Here is a 20,753-nt window from a genome sequence, read left to right on the forward strand (position 1 = left end):
GGCTGCAAAGACAGAAGAGCCTCTTAGCTAGTGTGAAATTATCCAGATGAACTTTATCTCTGGATTCTGTAAACATCTCTGTGTGTATTTTGAGTATTGCTGTTTCAGTAAATGTGTATTGTACCATGGCCTCCATGCGTATTCTCCTCTCTTCCTCCTCCTTGCGTCGCTGCATGTTCTCCAGGTCGTGTCGGGCCTCGCTGAACGACTGCAGGAAGATGTCAAAGATTCCAAAGAACTCATCCGGCTGCATGCGACCTTCCTCCTCTCCAAAGTGCTTCAGAGACTTGGAGAACTGGAGCGAAGAGAAAAGAGAGGAGAGTGATAACCTAATGAGGATAAGTGTGCACTTAGGCTGAGAAAAAGCAAAGAAACTCAAATGAGTGGAAAGGCATGAAGAGGAAAAAAAATGCAACATATGGGGCAACCTGTGAATTGGATATTTTATTGTGTACCATGCTTGAGAAGGTAGCTATTGGCTAAGGCTGGGTAATACACACTCTCAAAAAAACTGGGGCTACCCTTTCAAAAATGTACACATATACATATTAGTCCCTAACTGGTACATGTTAGTACCTTTTGAAAGGATACCTCCCCAGTGACAGCTTTTGTACCATAGACATCTCTTAGACATCTCCTAGACATCTCCCAGACATCTCCCAGACATCTCATAGAAATCTCCAAGACATCTCCCAGACATCTCATGGACATCTCCTAGACATCTCATGGACATCTCATGGACATATCATAGACATCTACAAGACATCTCATGGACATCTCATGGACATTTCATAGACATCTCCAAGACATATCCTAGACATCAGCTAGACATCTCATTAACATATCATAGACATCTCAAAGACATCTCTTAAACATCTAATAGACATCTCTTAAACATCTCATAGACATCTCATATACATCTCATAGGCACTATACTCCACCATCCTACATATTCAATCCAATTCAATGTCAATCCCTGCTACATTTGCCATCAAAACATACTCATGGATGCCAAGACAGGGAGATAAATCCTGTTCACTGTGAGTGCCCAGAAATGACAAAATCATTGCATTGGGCCATAAGCTTGCAATGATTGTTCAGAACTGATACAGCAGTCATTAGGATGCTTTAGAGTTTTGGAACAAACATTCCAAAGCTGTTTCGATCTTGACTTAATAAGTTACTGCCTGAGCTACATAACTGAATTGCATACAGATGCTGTGGCTGAACTTTTGTGGAGAACTAAATGTACATACCCAAAAAGGCTATCCACTTTTAGTGTGGTTTGGCATATCAAGGTGTCAAAGACCCTTGATCCAAAAGCCATTTGAAGATCTGTCTGCCAAGAGAGTATATACCAAGCCTTCATCCACAGTAGATTTGCCATGGGGAACTCATTAATCTCAGTTCTAGCTGTCATCTCTCTCATTGTGATTCTGGCCAAGGTCTTTGTCTCCGTCTCCACAGCTCAATGAAGCCACAGTAGGCAAAACGAGTCAGCCTTTATGGGGACAGTTACTGTTTAGTAATATTACTGATTTAACTGCACTGGCACTGAATGAGAAGTAAATTTGAACCGAACTGAGCTGGATAATGACACTAACTTTGCAACACTGACTGTTATTAAACTGAATTGAATCAAAATTGAACTGAATAGAGCTGAATGACACTGTTACCTTCTGCAGAGCCGTTTTTAGCTAAATTGAACTTGTTTCATATTCATTGAACTTTGCAACTGACAGTTTTTGAGCAGAATTAATGACTCTATTAGAGCTGCTTTGTGACTGAAATTTAATTAGTTTCATAATTTATTAATTTTACAACATTAAGACCTGCTTGGAAACAATCTGTTTTGTATAAAGCAATATATAAATAAATGTGACGACTTAACTTAATCGTGAAACTGAATCAATAATTCTGGTTTCCACCACTGAGCTTTAACCGGCTCACACCACAGCATTTAGCTGTCGATCTGCATCTACAGACTATGGAAAGAAACTTGTAGTAATAACTGGTAGCTTCAGGTGGTGATAGTCTCAACAACTCCTGCACAAGTTATCAGATCTTCAGCATCCTAGTGTTGACAATACTCCTCCCTTGTTCTCAGCCGTAGTGTTTGTGTTAATTTTAACCCACCTCAGGGGACAGGATTTCTTACAGGAGACTGAATTCTGACCCTTGGAGTGAAGCAGGAAGAGGTAGATCTGTCTGGAAAGCACAGGGAGGCCTTTGTGTCCTCAGCTCATAGAGCTTCAGGGTCAGCCATTTCTCATGAAGTCTCTCCAAACGTTTATGGCATTACTAAATAAATAACTTGGAGAATGGTGGAAAAGGTTAAAGCGACGGTTCAGTTATGGGGAATGGAGTTCGGAAGTCAGTCTGCCCGGTGACCAAAACACATCCCTACTCACACTTTCCACCACCACAAAATAGATTGCTAACACACTCACATGCACACATCTTCAAAGTATTCCCAATGGTTGTCAGAATGCTTCTCTTTCATGTACTTGAGAGTTGGGGACATACCATAGTGGGGGTGGGGATGAGACCAAGCCACATTTCAAAAGAAATAAATCTCCTCAAACCCCTGGAGAAAAAGCCCTGAGAAATTTAGGACCGGCTGCCGGGATTCCCCGGGATGTTTAAGTCATCATGCCGAGCCAGGAAGAGTATACAAAGCCTTCTCTTTTCTCTCAGTCTTTTTCTTTCTTTCTTTCTCTCTCACTCCCTGTTCCTTCATCCTTCTAAGATATCAGGCCCCGGTCCATGCACAGGGTTGGCAGGGCTCTAAACGATGGAGAAGGGGGTTGGGAAGGCCTGCTGGGCCCATCCTGAAAACGCCAAGCTCCACTCTACAATCCTCTCCTGTGACCCACTCAAAGACCCTGTTCTGCTCTCAACAATAACTCTGAGCTCATGTTGGAGAAAACATTTTCAGCCCTAGGCACTGAAGGAAAATCCAGGCCTTTTGTTTTCTCTCTCTCTCTCTGCCAAGGAACTCCTTTGTGCGATTGTATCTGGCTAAAATGAATCCCTTTCTTTTGGAATGGAGATGAGGAAAAGCATTATTAGGTTGGATATTTAAGGTTGGAGGTTATTGTGACTGAATTATTAAGAGAATATGTTACCTTATCTTTGGCTTCATTGAGCAGTTCCTCGAGTTCAGAGAAGCTGAAGCTAGCGACTGTGATGAAGTCACTGACCACTGGGACAAACTTGTCTCCCCGATCACACGCTTGGCTCTGCTGGTATCGTAACTCCTGATGTAAACAGACAATTTTTTTATATATCTTTTTAATGAATGATGAAAATAAATAAATTTTAAATTGTCCTCCTGGGAAATTCCTACTTATTCAGGAGGCAATATTTTTTCATTGATTTAATTTTCAAATTATTTATTCCTAGTTTATTAAATATTAAGTAAAATAAATATAAATGATAAATATTTCGGCTTTATATCAGCCACCCTGCTCTCTAAGATATCGGCAATCAAAAAAAATCAATATCGGTCAACCACTAGTTTTGAGCATCATATTTTTCCATGTCTAGAAGATTCTTCGCTAACAGAAAAACATTAGGTAGCTAATAGTAAAATATTAAATAAAGAGTATGTCAGCTATGCTTGAGGGGTGTCTCTGATGAGAACATTTTTAACTGTTGACAGGAATAAATGATGGATGCCTCACCGCCTCCAGAGCTTTCAGGCCGTTCCTGATGCTGAACACTTCCTTCTCCAGCTCAGCCAGACTGTGGGAAAGTAACAGTAAGACAAAAACTGTCTCGAACCATACACTGATCCACAAAACAGCCTAAGCACACCACAAACAATATATGGGACTCACTTGACTTTGGCAGCTTCTGGTACACTGAACAAGTCCTGTTGAATATTGAGGATGTCAGGGTAATTCTTCTCAAAGATCATGATCAGGTAATGCAACATGGTGATGTTCCTGTTGAAAATGCAAATAGAATAATGATTTATTTCAAGATTAAAGCAATGAAATAAGAAACAAATATACCAGTGTTATTAATCCATTCACTTCAAATCTTCTTAATGCAATTTATTCTGTAAAATTTATTTGAAAACAGAAATGCAGTTAAATATTGTATTACAAAACAGGACAAAAAAAAAAAAAAAAAAAAAAATCAAGGTCATGGGTTTGATTCCCAGGGAAAGCAAGAACTGATAAGAATGTAAACGTGTCCCTTGAAATGCAATGTAAGTTGCTTTGGATAAAAGCGTCTGCCAAATGCATAAATGTAAATGTAAATGTGACAACTAATTTTTTTTAACAATTCATAGTTCAGTTCAGTAAAATTAATTGTCAAAGGTAGCAGTGAAAAGGCCAAAAGATGCTTTGATTGAAAAAGTTGAACAAATTAAAAATAGAACCTCTTCATTGACCTCTGACCTGTCTATACTTGACTTTGTATCCACGATCTTGTTGAGGCTGGACACTTTGAAACCATATGCGTTGCCCCTCTGTCCTTTGTTCATGAAGTTCCCGAATGCCAAAACCACTTCCAGAACCTGTGTCAGACGCTTGCTTCTCATCACCTCACGCGACGCACACAGAATAGCTAGAAAAGAAATGAGGAAATGTATCAAAAAATGTAACTGATATCTACATATATTACTGAAACATATTGCTGAACACAAGAATATGGGTAACCAAACAGTTGATGGACCCCATTGACTTCCATATTATGAAAAAAAAATAATAATAATTGGGACAATCAACTGTTTGGTTACTGACATTTTTTACTGACATTTTTCAGATTTGTGCATAATTGGAATGTCGTGTCGTTCAGAAAATTTGTATACATTCCCAAACTTATGTGTTGTTTCTTAAATATTTTGGCTAATTTGATTATGCTTTCAACTACCAATAAGAATGTAGTACCTTCAACTCATTTTACCACATGTAATTCCATTCCACAGAAAGTGCAGAAAATGTGGAATAAGTCAGCAGGTTTAGTCTGGGTCTAGTAATGAGCTGGATGACGGAATCATCTAAGACTCAATGCGATTCATTATACAAGATCAGAACCCAAAGAAATGTCAAAATGAATCAACAAAGACGTTTTTGAAGAAAATCGAACTCTACCTCTTGCTTTTCTCAGTTCTGGTTTACACAACTGAATCCATACGCAGCCTAGTGTGAAATTATTGAACAATACTGGTACTAAACTGATGTTTAACCTCACTATGTTTTTGTGAGTGTGTGAACTAGTCTCAACTCCAGTTTTGCCTCACAATTCCCATCATAGAGCTGCATAACAGCAGTCGCTCCAGCGGGAACAAGAAAGAGCATGCAACTTTGATGCTTCTCCACAATTTTCCCGCCGCCAGTTTCCCACAAAAAAAAAGAAAGTTTTCCCGGAGGATCTTAGCCAAAGTTAGACTTCCTTTGCCTGGATGTTAAAACATTCAAAATGCCTTCCTGTTGACACATTTTAATGTGCAAGGATGGGCCAGAGTGGTTGATTTGTTTTGTCTGTGTGGTTGGTGCCCAAACTCTCCTCTCTATAAAGCTTAATTAGACACTGCTATCAACCTAGTCTTGTTGCTTGTGTTTTGTAGACATGGCATGACATTGTCAAGTCAGGGAAACTATGGGATTTTAGCATCCATTAAAGTTTTTATTTGACAATATTAGAGGTGAGTGTGTGTACTGATAAATTTGAGGATAACCAATATGTCAAGTGATCTTTTCAGTAAATATCAATTCAATTTAAATTTCGTTCATTGTATGGCTGTCAATCACAATATGGAATCCGTGAACATTGTTCAAAACATCTCCTGTGTTCCACAGAGAATGACGTGATGGTGGTTAAATGAGGACACTATATTAGTTTTGGGGTGAACTGTCCCTTTAAGGATAGCTAAAAGAGAGAGGTCTTGAACCAAAATTTGGGCTGGCTTATGTTCATCCAAAGTACTTTGTAAGCACATGCACGCCACGACTCTTTCATGAAAAGCTTGAAACTCTTTGAAGAAAAAAAGCAGTGTTTATGAGAACGACTCTCCCCTCTCAACATGTGCCAGCTTTCCAAAACAGCCTCCGTGGAAACAGTGCTCTTTATTTGAACTGGAGATAAATTCAAGTAGAAGAGCCACACACTCACAAACACACCAGACCTGACTCACGCTCTCATATTCACTTCTCCCATATTTACAGGGCAGTTTCTGCAAAGAAACACCTCCAGTGGCATCACACTAAACCTACCAACCTTCAACCTTGGGCTTCGTCTCCGCTAGACGCTCGGCAAACTTCTTTTTGAAGAAAAGAGACTGGAGCCTCTGTTGATAGTGGTCGATTCTGGTGGAGAGAAAATAGTCAAAATCATTCAGCTTCAGCCACTGGGGTGAATCCCATACAGGGTCACATTTCATCCCAAAATGGAAACAAATTTTTCAATGGCATTTAATTGTATTACATAAAAAATATTGCAATACAATGATAAATAATCATATTATTATATAATAATAGCTTTTGTTTTTGCAATACGGTAATGAGACTTAGATTTGTGTCCAGATTACAGTAAGGAGATATAGGGGTGGTGGTGGGGTGAGGTTCTTAACTCTTTCCTCGTCATTTAAAGAAAGCTCCATATATTAATGTTTGATGATCGCATTATTTTACATGTGCATAAGCAATGCTTCTATCACTTGTTTTTGCTGCTTATTTTCCTGTGTTTTGATCTGAAGATTCCGTAAAAAAAAATTGTACTTATAATAGTGAAAACATAGATTGCCAGAAAATTCCGTCAATGGCGAGGAAAGAGTTAATGTCATGACAAAAAAAATCGTCAACACATTATATTTAAAAAACAAAACAAAAAAAAACCCAATCCTGTTATGTATGTACTAACTATGTAAGTCCAAGTTACCTTAACTTATGTAGGAAACATATACGACTTTGCAGGTTGTTGCTTTGCAAAATGTCAGTGTCGTTTATACGTGCATGTTGCATAGATTTTCTGATAAATGATGGATCTCCCATGGTATTATGTGATGTGAGATTGAACAGAGAATTTGGGGAATTCTAGACACCACAGATTTTTGTAGTGGTCAGTTTCTTTGGAGGTGAAATATGCTGGAAAAAAAATCACTAAAAAAAAATAAATAAATCACAAAATCAACTAAAAATCACTGCTAAACTTGGGTTGTTTGCCTGCTTTGTCATTTATGCAATTCAATAATAAATCTTCTGATAAAGAACTTTCATTTGTATTATTCTAAAATCACTAAAAAAGTATTATTCTAAAAAAAATAATATTTTTTTTTAAAACCATTGTGCTCACTTATCATCTAAGCTTCAATCATTTAGCAGTACCTGCTCATCTCAAACAGGAAGCGGTCGGCCCGGGCCATTCGCTCAAGCTCATGTTTGTGTTCCTCCAGAAGGTCAATATCACTTTTCTCAGGAATAAACTTCAGCAGCTGTGAATGTACAATACATTTACACATACAGAGTGTTTACTCACAAGCATTAAATGTACTAATCAAAAACGTTTTTTTTTTTAATGACAAATCCAACAAAGCACTCACCTGTTCTAACATGTCTTTAGCCAGCTCTTCCCTCTCATCCATCTCTAGAATGGCTCTTTTTATCTCTTCATTGCTCATTTTTAACCTGTATGAACAGAAAGGGCTTTCTTAATTCTGTAAATTGTTCATATTTAACATAAGAAAGTAAAAACACCAATAGTATGTCAAATCATCCTATGATGTGACATAAAAGGTTAGGTATGGCCTAACAATCAATGTACAATCAATCTTCCTTCCCTTTAGTTGTGATCAATAAAAATCTGTCCACATCACAGAACACGATCAATCTATTCCTGGCCTCATTAAGTCATTATGAATTGCACTAGCTAGCTTGTTTCTCCATTGCACTGGCACAATTCAAAACTTACATTTGTTTTTTTCTTTAAGCTCAAAAAAAACCTCTGAATGTCTTTGCTGAAAAAAGTTAAATGTTCAGTCAATAATCTTTCAATTTTTTGAAATCAACTCCTGGATTTGGCTACATTAATTCACCTTTTCTTTGAAGTAAGATTACGTTAATTGAAAAAGAAAACCCATGATGTTCACGAATAAATCATTTATAATAAACGCTAATCCAGTATTCCATTAAGAATTGTCAATTTTGATTTTATAATGAATTTAAAGAACTAGTCTGACCAACTATCAGTTAGCCAAGTGGCAATCTGTCTTCGTTTTCGGATTCAAATTAGAAAAATCTATTTTTTTATGTAACTAAAATAAGTTACAACAAAAACGACTAGTAAGACTAGTCTAAACATTTTATGCAATGGGTCACAGAACATATCAGTACACCATCTCCTACTATAAAGTAACATCTCAACAACATACAAATAATGTGTTGGCTCAACAAAAAATAAATAACTGTTTGCATCTTTTTTTAAGTTACGACAACTTCAAATTAAATTATGTTCAACTAACAAACTATTGAGTTAGAAGAACTTAATAATTGGTAACAAACACAAAGTTGAATTTTTGAATTCAAAGTTAAAATTTTAAGTTGATTACTGTAAAAAATTAAGTTGCTCAAACAATTTGTATTGTAGTCCCACGGTTTCTCAGACAAGGCTTAAATCTAGTCCAAGACTAAAATGCATGTTTGAGCCGTTTTAACTTAAAGCATTTTGCACTTGCATATCTTTAAATGCCAGTGCCATTGTTTTGTATCAAGATTCACACAGGTAATGTTTTTTTTTCTAAGGTACTTTTATAAAAGCTACATAAATGTCTTAATGGAACTAAAGCCTAATCCTGGCTTAAACTAAACCCTGTCTGTGAAACTAGACCTAGAAATTCTAACTTGCAGCCAAGTTGTGGTAAAAGATCGGAATAAGCATAGCATCTGTTATCCAGAATAGCCATTAACAAAATGCTAACCGTGCTAAATCAGGGACAAGTACGTACTTGGAAAGCAGGATGACACAGTTCTGGGCCCTCCGGCCGTCGATGACTGACAGCTCTTTGACTTTGCGTGAGCTTAGATAAAGGTCATCCATTGATCCCGTCTCTTTCTGCAGAAGAGGAGAAAACCCACTATCATCATGGCTGTTTGGATCCTCTTTATAATAATGAATGTATAAAATAATTATAGTGAGAATAAAACACAGTATATATGTGTAACTTTCCATTTGTCTCTCAAAAGGCCAGTATTCAGAACAGTGTGTCAGAAATTATCATGCAGCTGAAGAACCACAGATGCTTGAAAGAAGCTTGGCTGTTTCAGCGAGAACATTTACATCTATTTATAGGTCCAGACCGTTTCCTGTGCTGTGAATGTTCGATGAGGTTACACGGGTCATGTAACTCCACAGTGGTCCAAAGAAAGCACACTTCTAACACACAAATCTCTCTAAGCACTAACATGAAGAATGCAGGCTAGGTGGAAGGTCATTTCTGCCCAAAACATGCCTCATCTACAGTTTTGACATCTGTGTAATAATGTTCAATAATTAGCTTATTGTGCTAATTACAGTCATTGAGCCAATTACACTGTGCTATCAAAGTCGTTTAACTGATTCTCATAATTATGCACCAATTATTCACTCTAGGCATTCAAGAAGAACGATTTTACTATTGCAAGATCCCTGAAAGACTTAAAGGAAAAGCTCAATCAAAAATTCATTTTCTGGCCTCACGTTGTTCCAAACTTCAGAAGAATTTTCATGCTTCTTTCCGTACATCCAAATTATACAGTGATCAGAGGCCGTCAAAGTCCCTATTCCTTTAAGATTTTAATTCCGACTTTTCAACCAACTGTCATATTAATACAGATTTCCTCTGGCGACAGTGGCCAAGATAGATGTAAAAGATACATGTAATTCAATGCGCTCTTAGGCCATTTTTACACCTGGTATTAAAGGGATATTTCACTGCTGATAAGATGAATGTATTTAAATTGGGTCATTTATGTAGTAGAAATGTGAAATTATTTTAGAAGTTGGTGCCTTCTAGACTGAGAAAAGCCAGAAAATGTATTTTTGGCTCATGTGGATGAAAGACAACAACTCCCAGAATGCACTTGCTTCGCTGCCCTACGAGGACACGGCCAAGCCACGCCTACCGGTTACAGAGGGCAGTAATGGAAGAAATGACACAACTAGGCTACTAGTCGACTCGAAACTGAAAAGACGGCGTTTTATCGTGAGATCCCCCTATGGGCGGGTTGAAGACATGCGGGACGAGCTCCTCCTACTGGCTGGAGTCTCTCGCCTCTGGACAAAAGAGCCTCTGATGAGCTAAATTATGATTTTTGCGTCATCAGAGTTTTTTTTTCCAGACACACAATACAGAAATCTCTCGTTTCAGGGGAACATGAGGGAGGGAAGCACGGTCACTCGAAAATACTACCGGGTTTCTGATACAAAGCTTAATGCTAATCGGTGAAGTATCCCTTTAAGATGCGTTTTGGTCGATCGAATCACAAGTAGACGAGGGAGGCACATACCCGTTTAAATCGGGTGTTTTAATCCATCTTTTTTGTCCACTTTCAACTACTTCTGTTCTGATTTCTTCAAAGGGAGGGTCTATAGGTGGGTAAATATATGGGCTTTTTCAGACCTTTCAATCTAAATGACGCAATTTACATATGAACGTGAAAGGAGACAACGAAAAAACATACAGAGAGAATCAGCTTTCGTTTCTGCTCTGACAGCTGCAAGACCAGCTGAACGCTGTGAGAGTGTGTTAGAAATCAGGAATGGTGAGAGAACATTGTGCTTGGTACGTTTTTAAAACCAAACTTTGGTCTTCAGCTGACAAAGTTTATATCCCGTCTGGCTAGCACGCTTTCCATAATGTTCACGCATTAGGTCAGTAGATGGACTTTTTTGAGGCTGTTCGAACACATTCGACCACATGAGCGTTTACACTATGAAAGCAATCCGGTCAAATGCGTTTTTGACTACCTCTGGAAGTGGTCGAAAATGGACAAGCTCAAACTATTTTAGACCCTGTTTACACCTGTATTTAGCGTTGTTCACTTGTGATCCGATTGACCAAAACGCATCTTAATACCAGGTGTAAACAGCCCTTAAAGGTGTGCAGTGTGCTGGGCTAAAGGTTCTGGCAGTATAGTAGGTTTAATCGGAGCAACCACTCACCTGCTTGAAGGATTGGTTAGTGAGCAGCTCCTGGCCAGGCAGAGGTACAGCAACAGAGAAAGAACAAAAACATCGGGAAAACATGCAGAAGTTAACAACTCAAGCAGCAGAAGAATCAGCCAGAGCTGACTACAGCAAACATTCTCACAGGCCTCAGAATCGCTCACAAAACATCAAAACATTGAAGAAATCATGATTATTGTGTTTAAAATCACTCTTTGATTTTGTTGATATTTGGCCTGAGAGCATATCTGCTCTAAATGCACTAAAACGCTACTTCATGCTTAAAGCATTAAGGCATCTATTACATGCCATCCAGCAAAGAACAACTGCTGTAAAGCCTGAGGTTCCAAAAAGCTGTCATTCCGGAAGATCATTCCATAAATATGAGAAGCAACTCTTGCATACTTGCTGCCTCTGATAAGCTGAAAACATCTTCTCAATGTCCTTCAGGTCAAGAACCTTAAAGGGCCTTCTGTCATCAATCTCATACCAGATGGTACCAGTGATCTTGTTCTGCAAACATAGAAGATAATCAGCAAAGGAGCGTTAGTCTCAGATAATTTAAGTTATTAAATAAAGTTTAAAATATTTTGTATTAGGGGTGTAAGGGTACATGTATTCGTCCCGAACCGTCACGGTTCAGTGCATACAGTCAGACGACGAATACAGTTGGTCACAGGTGATCCACACTCCAATCCAGAAGGGGGCGCGCACACTAATGCAACGCTGTTTGCTAACTAACACAACAGGAAAAAGAGCAGAAGAAGACAATCTACGCACCAACCCACGCAAGAGCTTGCTAGAACAAAACTCCACAAACTTCACGGATAGGAAACCAGGACGGCAGAAAGCGGCATCCTGTTTGTTTTCTTTATTTTACAGAGCACAATGTTTTGTTTTTATTGTGAGTGTACACAAATAAAAATAGACCCTACAGTTTCGAAGGATGTCTTACTCTTATCTGCATGACCAAAATTAATGCCATAGTTGACGAAGTATTTTAAGTTGTTTCCGCTGTTATAATGAGAGACAATCTTTCGGCATTGTGCGGATTTGTGTCGTGGAAGTCTCACTACAGTCCAGTGATGAAATATGTGTGTCCTGGAAAAGGGAAGGCGCAGTTTACTCGCTAGATGACTCTTTTTCTCCTTCTCGCTCACCTTTCTGTGATTTCTTGAAAAAGGCCACGAAACGCCACGAAAACCAATCTCTGCACAAGTTTTATTTTTCATTATTCAATTTATTTTGTACTTTTATAACACAAGAGACGCTTTTCAGTTTTGTAGCTGATTGTGACCAAATACCTTTTGTTTTTTATCAACCCTACAAAAAATATAACCTATGCAAGAGTGCATTCGGTTTACTGCTTAATACACTAAAGGTGTACTGTACCAACTACCTCAGGGGGGACTAAATGCCTTTAGGTGGAACAAACTGTAATCTGCACTACTGTCTGTTCAAAATATGAAAAGAAGCCTAGCATTGGGAATTTGTTGATTTTTATTGTGATTTTTACTGTTTACCAGACTCATATTGAGCCGTGACCCCAAAACCGAGGTACGTACCGAACCGTGACTTCTGTGTACCGTTTACACCCCTATTATGTACCATTAACCCTAAGTATAAGGAATGGTAATAGTGCAAGTACCAAAACAATCAAATGCTTCATGACTGACTCACCTCTCCCAGTTTGGACCAGTTAAAGGATTTGAGTGGTTGTGAAGGTTGGGGGATGCTCTTTGTCTGCAGGCTGGTTGTGGAACTAATGGAAGCAGGTCCAGGTGGAGGCAGAATCCCAGAAAAGATTGGTGGGGCACCGGGCGGGGGTGGAGGACCCCCCGGGGGAGGTGGAGGAGGTGGTGGTGGGGGGCTGGAGAAAGCAATAGGTGGAGGAGGAGGAGGAGGAGGGAAGCCACCCATCATCATAGGTGGTGGAGGCGGAGCCATTGGACTCCCAGGGAGCAGAGGAGGAGCAGGAAAAGGAACGTCACTCTAAAAGATAATCAAATCATATGAATAAAATGTTAGACAAATTTGCTGGAAAGTATAAACCATCACACCTAACTCATGCTTAACCAACTCCTTAAGCATCTCTAACTAAACAACATAAGAAGCAACATCAACATGGAAGTTCTAATGTTAATATGCAACGGCTATACTTACAAATGCATACAACACACTAAGGAAGTAACAGATGGTGAACTCACTGAAATGTCGCTAATGCGGGAGGACAGGTCTAATACTTGCTCCCTGGCAGAGCGCAACTCCACTCCTTCCTTCTGCAGTTTGTCCTTCATCTTGTTGAGTGTCTTCATCATATCCTCCTTCTCTTGTGTCTTGGTTTCACACTCCCTTTCTTTCCTCTCCAGCCGAGCCACCAGCTCTACATGCTCTAAAAAACAGACATGCATTATCGTTACATAAGTTAACTCAGGGTCAGCTATGCAAGTCAGTGTTGCACTGTTACCTTTTCTGAACTTTTCTGCTTGGTCTCGCCACTGTTTGACTTCATTCTCATTGACAAGCCTGTAGACAGAAATAAAACTAGTGTAATTATGTTGCACTCAAATGCATAGGGTTATAAAATTCATTTAGCCCACACTTACCTCAGCCATTTATCAGTTTTAACTGCTTCTTGTTATTTATCAACGGTGTTAGCAAAAGTGGAAGCCAATATTAAAGACCCCATGAGAGCAAAATTGGAGTTTTCTGTGTTTAATAAATGTCTTCTAGCTTTAATGATTGGATCTATATCCAAGTGTAGTCATAAAGTTTTAGCAGATCAAACAGACAGATTAATCTTCTGTGTATATAATATTTTTCCCATTAAAATACTCTCAAGAATGAGAATGTCCCCTCACCCTTTATTATATATACCACCTTCTTTCAATAGCAATAGGAAGTGCCGAATTATGGTTCGTCAGTTTCCTTTCCAATCAACTGGTTACGAAGCAAGTGGTTAGAATTGATTAATTTTGAAGTTGTCTTCATTGGTTGCATCCATGGTACTAACTGTCAAGTATGGTTTTGCTATGTGGTTTGTAGTTTGGTTGTAACACAGATGACAACACACCAAAGAAAACTGTTCGTCAAACCATTTCATGGGGTCTTTAAACCAAAGGAGCCACTGTTAAACCAAAGCAATGACGTACAGTTGGGGAAGATTTCTTTAACAAAACATTTGATAAAACAAAACATTTTTTATATATATACATAAAAGGTATTAGTTTAGTCTGGTTGTGAATCTTATTGTAAGTGGATACTTTTGGAGGTTTTTGTGAGGATCAGGATTTAGTAAAGAAATCTAAAGTGACACCTTGACATGCGCTGCTTTCCATAGCTACAGAAGGAGAGAAGTGAAACAGATACACATGTACTGCCAGTACTGGACAAAGGGAATGAAATATAAACATGACTAACAAGAAATTAGGAAAAGTAGAATGATAAAGTTGCAGTTTCCACACAAGCCAGCAACATATAATGGATTTATTGCACTTTACTTATTTAAGAAGGTTTTGACCTCAAAAAACAATTTTGATTCTTTTGTAGGCAGACTGACATTGTTGGGGTATAACCATAAATTGCTAGCTACAAGCCAACACTGGGAATTGAAACTTTCATTATTTTAGCTTTTCTTTTGGACAACTTGCTCCTAAACTGGTTAAAGAAACATAATAGCCCAAGAGTTATACATTATGGGTGAGCATGAGAAGATAAAATTATGTTTGCTAGTAGTATACATGGCTAACATTAGCCAAGGTTTCCTTATTCTTACTCTTTCCAATGTCACCTTTAACCTCTTCTGGCGTACTGGTGGAAATAGTCAACTTGATAACTTGCAAATTTGAGGACCAGGTACTAAGGAGCAAAGATGCCAAGAAAGGAGCAAAGAATGCTTGTTCTGCGATAGGTAAAATGTGTGGAAAGTTGGGTGAAAGATGGCGAGAGCACAACTTAGGTAATAAATGTTTCAAAGAGAAAATACTTTTTTTTTTGCTTTTTTTTTGTCCAGAGAACTGTTGGACACTTGTGGTAAGCAGATGGCTGGAAATTCAATACATATTGCACACATTAATGACAGATTTTACCAGTGTTGATTACTGTAGTCTTCCTTTAAAATCCCAATGGTTTAAAGTTGTTTGTTACCAACTTCCATTTTGGTTTACAGTTTCATGGTGCATTAACAGCATTGTAAATCATCTTCCAGCAAGTTAACAATATCAGATCGCAGCAGTGTGACAAAATATAGCTTTGGTTCATTGAGCACAAAACATTTCAGTATGCCTACAGCGGGCAGTGAGATACAGCAGGGAGAACACTGACATTCAAAAGATCTAAAGAGAAGATCAAGTACCTTATCGAGCCTCCTGGCTTCAAAAATATTACACCACATAAGTGAACTCAAAGTTATGATTAACTTTTCATGATCAGGATTATTAAAGAGCATAATATGTGCTATCTGGATGGTTAAAACCATGTGCACAATGTGTTTTGAATTGAAAGCATTATGAATTGAGCACTTACATTCTAATGATGTTCCTAACGTTGAAATTGTCCAGGGGTGAAACATCTGGATTTTCTCCCTTCTCATCTTGTAGAACAATTTGCTGAAGGATGCGGTCTAAAAGTTGCCATTGCTGTATGCTGCCAGCACCACGTTTATCTGAAAACATTTTACAAGTGTCATAAACATGCTTCCACTGCTTTTCACACTATTAAAAAAAAGTTATATAATATTTCCATGTTTTTAGGATATGGTGGCATGGTAATGCCATGTTTTTTTGGACATGTAACATGGTAATTAAATGGTGTTCTTAGAGCATGTAAATATCATGATACATGAATATGATAATTTTTCAGTACCATGGCATATATCAAAGTACTACTGTATTATTATCTGTATTACACTTCACTATGGTACAACAACAGTACTGCTTTTTTCATGTTTTAATTATGGGCAAGTCCTTAACAATATCATTTCGGCACTGAATTCTGTGTTCTGTGTGAACAGAACAAGCAATATTGTAATGACTATAGTAGGGTGACCATATTCCAGGACATGTCCGGCCGGGATTTCGAGATCGCCCAAAATATCCGGGATACGGCTTTTGCTTTCTTGTCGCCATATTCATTTTGTTTACATGCACACCTTTTGATTCAGTAGGACTGAATTAATTCCGATTGGTGAATCTGAATGTAGTGTTTACATGAACGTTAAACAAGTGATCGATTGATGTGCGTTTTAGCATTGCTAAGAAAATTCCTGTGTTTTCGTCTTGATCGGGATCTGTCTGAAGCAGAATGCATGACCTGCAAAGCTGGCACGTACGTGTCAGTGTCAAATAATGTAATAATATAAACATAATGAATGGGGACTGTAGAAAGCAAAAGCCGAATCCCGGGCATTTTGGGCGATCTCGAAATCCTGGCCAGACATGTCCTGGTTAAACAGGACGTATGGTCACCCTAGACTATAGGCTTACCAAATAATTTCATGTGATTCATAATTCTATTTAAGCAGGTGTTTATAGAACTAATAGCTACACTTAACAATTATGTGGGGCAGTTAAATATTAGAAAAATTATACATCTACACTCTGATAAAAATTCCAGGCAATTAATTATCTTCACACAGAGCAATTAACTGAGAAATTATAAAACCCTGGCTTTAGACCAGCTTAGGATGACAGTGATTTATATGCAAGCAGTGTGTGTGTGTGTGTGTGTGTGTGTGTGTGTGTGCGCGCAAAAATTAGTTGTGGAATGCTGGGAAGGGAGGAAGTAACTAAATAAAGAGAAAATCATACAAAAACGCAAACATATTTCCAAACCTACAGCCTAAGCTGCCAACCGAGACAGCATTGTAAGGCATCACAGGCATGCTCCAAACACGATGGGTGTTTCAAAATGAAATCGCTCCACACAAAATTGTGCCACTTTCTAATATACCTCATTTTCAAATTCTATAGCAGCATAAAATTTATCCTTCATGAATAAGACAAACCTAAAGTTTTCACCCAAGATTACACACAGAGTGGAGAAAAAGTAAAGTACCCAAATATGGCATGTGTAGACAGCAGATACTGAGGGAGCTCACAAGGTTTGGGAAGAGAAGGGAGATTAATAGTGAAGATCATTAGCTACGTTTATTAAATCGACATAAATGGTGGAGTGTGCTTGTGTAGGGAGAGGGATGTTTTGAATGGTTTATGTGGAAGAGTTCAGGTCCTCACATGGCATTTGGAGGCAGTGCTGTAAGACAGATAGAAGGTGAGGGTAGGCATCTGTCAGGCTCAATTTCTTCTTGATCAGCTCAAACATCTGGCCAGCACTCTTGGTGTCCACGTGTGTCTGAACACAAAAAGTCCATTAATTTTCTCAATTGGAACACAAATGAGTCTTGTAAACAAATCTAAAAAAAGCATGCTGTTCTGTACATAGTAAGCACTCTTTAAGGACATGATATGGCAGAAGACTTGAGCATATAAATAACAGATCTCACAATGTCAAAGCGTTTGGCCAGTTCCGACTCATCCTCATTCCGCACCATTTCGAAGAAATCCAGATGTCTGAAACACACACACATGACCTTTCTGTTAGCAACAATGGGCTAATGCAGTGGTGTCGACTCAGTTTCTGGAGGGACACAGACCTGCAGAATTTAGCTTAATTAATCACACCTGATCCAGCTAATCATACCCTTCAGTGGCAGTTTAGTTCGGAATGGGGCGGGTCGCATGAAAAATCGCTAATGTGAACGCTGTCATGTGGACCCGGGTGCGCACTGGGGTACCGAACCCGAGACTACCTGGAGGAGGTGGTCTGAGTTTGGTTGCACTCGAACCGTGCCACGGTTTCAGGAACTTTTTTCAGGAAGTTAAGTAACTTGCGCATGAGTTTTAGCTGATTATGATGTATTTAGTTAAATAAAACACATGTAAGGGACGACAGTGTTGATGATTTACCTTGGATGTGAGTGCATAGCGCGAGGAATCAGGGCAACAAGTTAATGGAAATCCACTGTCTCCTCAAGAGTGTTGGCAATCAGCAAAAAGCCAAACGCGACACACAGTAAACCTGTTGTTCACTCAGCTGCGCATAATAGCACCAAATTAATGAAAAAAACATAATATATTGAACCGCATTCTGTTTTCTATCATGCGCCGTGCACGTTTGCGATGGCGTAATATGCACGCAAATGCACCAGGGTTTGATAGAATCAAGTTGAGTGTGAAACCAGACCAACGCTGCGGGGGGGCGCCGGGAACAATCACGCTCGGGCCGCAGCAAACCAGCCCAGTGTGAAAGCACCCTTATTTGAAACCTACGGGTATGTTTGCCGGAGCAGGGCTGAAACTAAACTTTCCAGGATCTGAGTTTGACACTCCTGGGCTAATGCATATATTGATTGTTAGATAGGAAATGAGCTCAATTTTAACTAGTGTTCTTACCTGTCAAGCGTGACATTATCATGTGTTCTCAGCTTCTCGATGACTGGCTGAATTCCTAACATCAGAAACTCATACCTAAGATGAAGGCGAAACTCTAGACTGTCCTTTGAGAGAAACAGGGGGAATAATTGTTAAAGTAATCATGAAATCAAAATGAACAATTCTTATTTTTTAATGGAATATTGGGAGTATTTATTATAAAAGACTCATCCGTGCACATCGCTTTTTTTTTGTCATTCATGTGCCCTCGTAATCTTTAATCATAATAACTTCCAATCCCTCTTTCAATGACATCTACTGTTCTCTGATTATGTGTCAGGACAACCTGTCAGGGACATCCGGTCAGGTGACACACTTCATGTGCAGTTGCGGTCTTATGGACTTAAAATGGCCACTGCATATGAGTGTCCGTTAAATCCACAAGGCCACTAAGGTGTCCCAATTGTCATTTTAGGTTTCAGCCCTTTGCGGCTGAGTTCTACGTGACAGTCAAAGTGGCGTTATGTCAAGAAAGTGTGGACTCAGAGGAAGATTGCGAGGGCTTACTGTAGGTTTCCATTTGGGACAGGGCCTCACTCACATGAGATTGCAGCAATAGCAAATGACAACGATTCAATTAATTCCAACTGGAAAAAATCCCGCCCTACTTTTTTTTTTCTTGTTCAAGAAACCATTGAACTGGATATACAGGGGTTGGACAATGAAACTGAAAGTCTGGCCAATACAGTGTTGAAGGCTTCTCATCTATATATGCATGGCCTGGCGGCCCATCTTCACTAATTTCAACTGCAACTGTCGACTCAAGAAGAAGCTGTCTGAAAGGGATGCCCAACACACTGCAGAATTAAATGCACACCTTGACTCTTCTGTTTTCACCAAAACTGTTCGTTGGAAGCTCCACAGGGTCAATATTGATGGTCGGGTTGCTATAGCCAAACAGTTGGTCACTCGTGCCAGTGCCAAATATTGTTTTTTAGCAGAAATATTGGGCTGTGGACAAAGTGGATTTGTGGAGCATGTATTGTTCCACAATTTTCTTTCCCACATCCAAGAGAATTACAGTGTGTAGAAGCCCCAAGGAAGCTTACCACCTGGACTGTTGCGTGCCCAGAGTAAAGCATGGGGATCTGTGATGGTTTAGGCTGCAATATCATGGCATTCCCAAGGCCAACTACTTGTGCTACATGTTGTGGATAAGCGAGTCAGGAAACACACATTCCCTCTTACACCTGGTGTTTTAATCCGTCTCTTTTGTCCACTTTCAACCACTTCTGTCCGGATTTCTTCAAGGGGAGGGTCTATAGGCGGGTAAATGTATGGACTTTTTCAGATCTTTCGATCTAACGGACGAAGTAAGCTCATGAAATTTACATATGAAATTTACCCCGGAGACAACGGAAAAACACACGGAGAGCAGCAGCTCTGACAGCCGCAAGACCACGCAGAACGCGATGAGTGCGTGTTAGAAATCAGGAATGGTGAGAGAACACTGTGCTTGGTATGTTTATCGTCTTCAAACCAAACTTTGTTCTCCAGCCGACAAAGATTAACTCCCATCTGGCTAGCGTGCTTCCCATAACGTTCACGCATCAGGTCAGAAGGCGTAGAGTAGACGGTCTTTTGTGCCTTTTGTTTGAACGCATTCGACTATGGAACGACTATGAGCATCTACACTATGAAAGCAATCTATGTTCAAATGTATTTTTAACTACCTCTAGTAGTAGTCGAAAGTGGACAAGCTCAAAAATGTTTAGAGCCCGTTTACACCTGTATTTAGCGTCATCCAGTTGTGAGCCGATCAACCAAAACGCATCTTAATACCAGGTGTAAACAGGGCCATAATGACCTGACCGCAGTTCTGCAAGAGGAATGGCTCAAAATCCCTCTGGCCACTGTGAAGGACTTGTATCCATCATTCCTAAGATGGCTGCAAACGGGCCCCTACACCATACTAATAAATAATTGTGGTCTAAAACCAGATGTTTCAGTTTCATTGTCCAACCACTGTACCTCACAATAGGGAAGAAAGGACTCTCACAACTTATGCCGGCTTTAATAGCCATACTGTCCCAATTACAAAATTATATATATACACAGTATATATATATATATATATATATATACAGACACACATCTGAACACTATGCA

At 39.1% G+C, this 20,753-nt stretch overlaps 1 protein-coding gene across 5 annotated transcripts in view; it reads right to left on the reverse strand.

Annotated features, from left to right (window-relative positions):
* Positions 1 to 20,753, reverse strand: part of daam2 (dishevelled associated activator of morphogenesis 2) — a 90,228-nt gene that overhangs the window by 5,231 nt on the left and 64,244 nt on the right. For 2 of the 5 annotated variants that reach the window (XM_084097256.1, XM_084097255.1), the window contains exons 8-26: positions 18,606 to 18,709; positions 17,657 to 17,723; positions 17,388 to 17,505; positions 15,679 to 15,817; positions 14,471 to 14,494; positions 13,622 to 13,680; positions 13,362 to 13,546; positions 12,835 to 13,146; positions 11,560 to 11,667; positions 11,152 to 11,181; positions 8,957 to 9,063; positions 7,556 to 7,640; positions 7,341 to 7,447; positions 6,235 to 6,323; positions 4,413 to 4,581; positions 3,843 to 3,950; positions 3,687 to 3,747; positions 3,129 to 3,260; positions 125 to 295 (exon numbers count right to left, since the gene is read on the reverse strand). In XM_084097256.1, the coding sequence (XP_083953382.1) occupies positions 125 to 295; positions 3,129 to 3,260; positions 3,687 to 3,747; positions 3,843 to 3,950; positions 4,413 to 4,581; positions 6,235 to 6,323; positions 7,341 to 7,447; positions 7,556 to 7,640; positions 8,957 to 9,063; positions 11,152 to 11,181; positions 11,560 to 11,667; positions 12,835 to 13,146; positions 13,362 to 13,546; positions 13,622 to 13,680; positions 14,471 to 14,494; positions 15,679 to 15,817; positions 17,388 to 17,505; positions 17,657 to 17,723; positions 18,606 to 18,709 (2,175 nt within the window). The remainder of the gene's footprint in view (positions 1 to 124; positions 296 to 3,128; positions 3,261 to 3,686; positions 3,748 to 3,842; positions 3,951 to 4,412; positions 4,582 to 6,234; positions 6,324 to 7,340; positions 7,448 to 7,555; positions 7,641 to 8,956; positions 9,064 to 11,151; positions 11,182 to 11,559; positions 11,668 to 12,834; positions 13,147 to 13,361; positions 13,547 to 13,621; positions 13,681 to 14,470; positions 14,495 to 15,678; positions 15,818 to 17,387; positions 17,506 to 17,656; positions 17,724 to 18,605; positions 18,710 to 20,753) is intronic. The other 3 variants (XM_084097257.1, XM_084097258.1, XM_084097259.1) reach the window with 3 other exon arrangements.

Source organism: Abramis brama (assembly GCF_963993115.1).
Source record: "Abramis brama genome assembly, chromosome: 21".
Classification (NCBI taxonomy): domain Eukaryota; kingdom Metazoa; phylum Chordata; class Actinopteri; order Cypriniformes; family Leuciscidae; genus Abramis; species Abramis brama.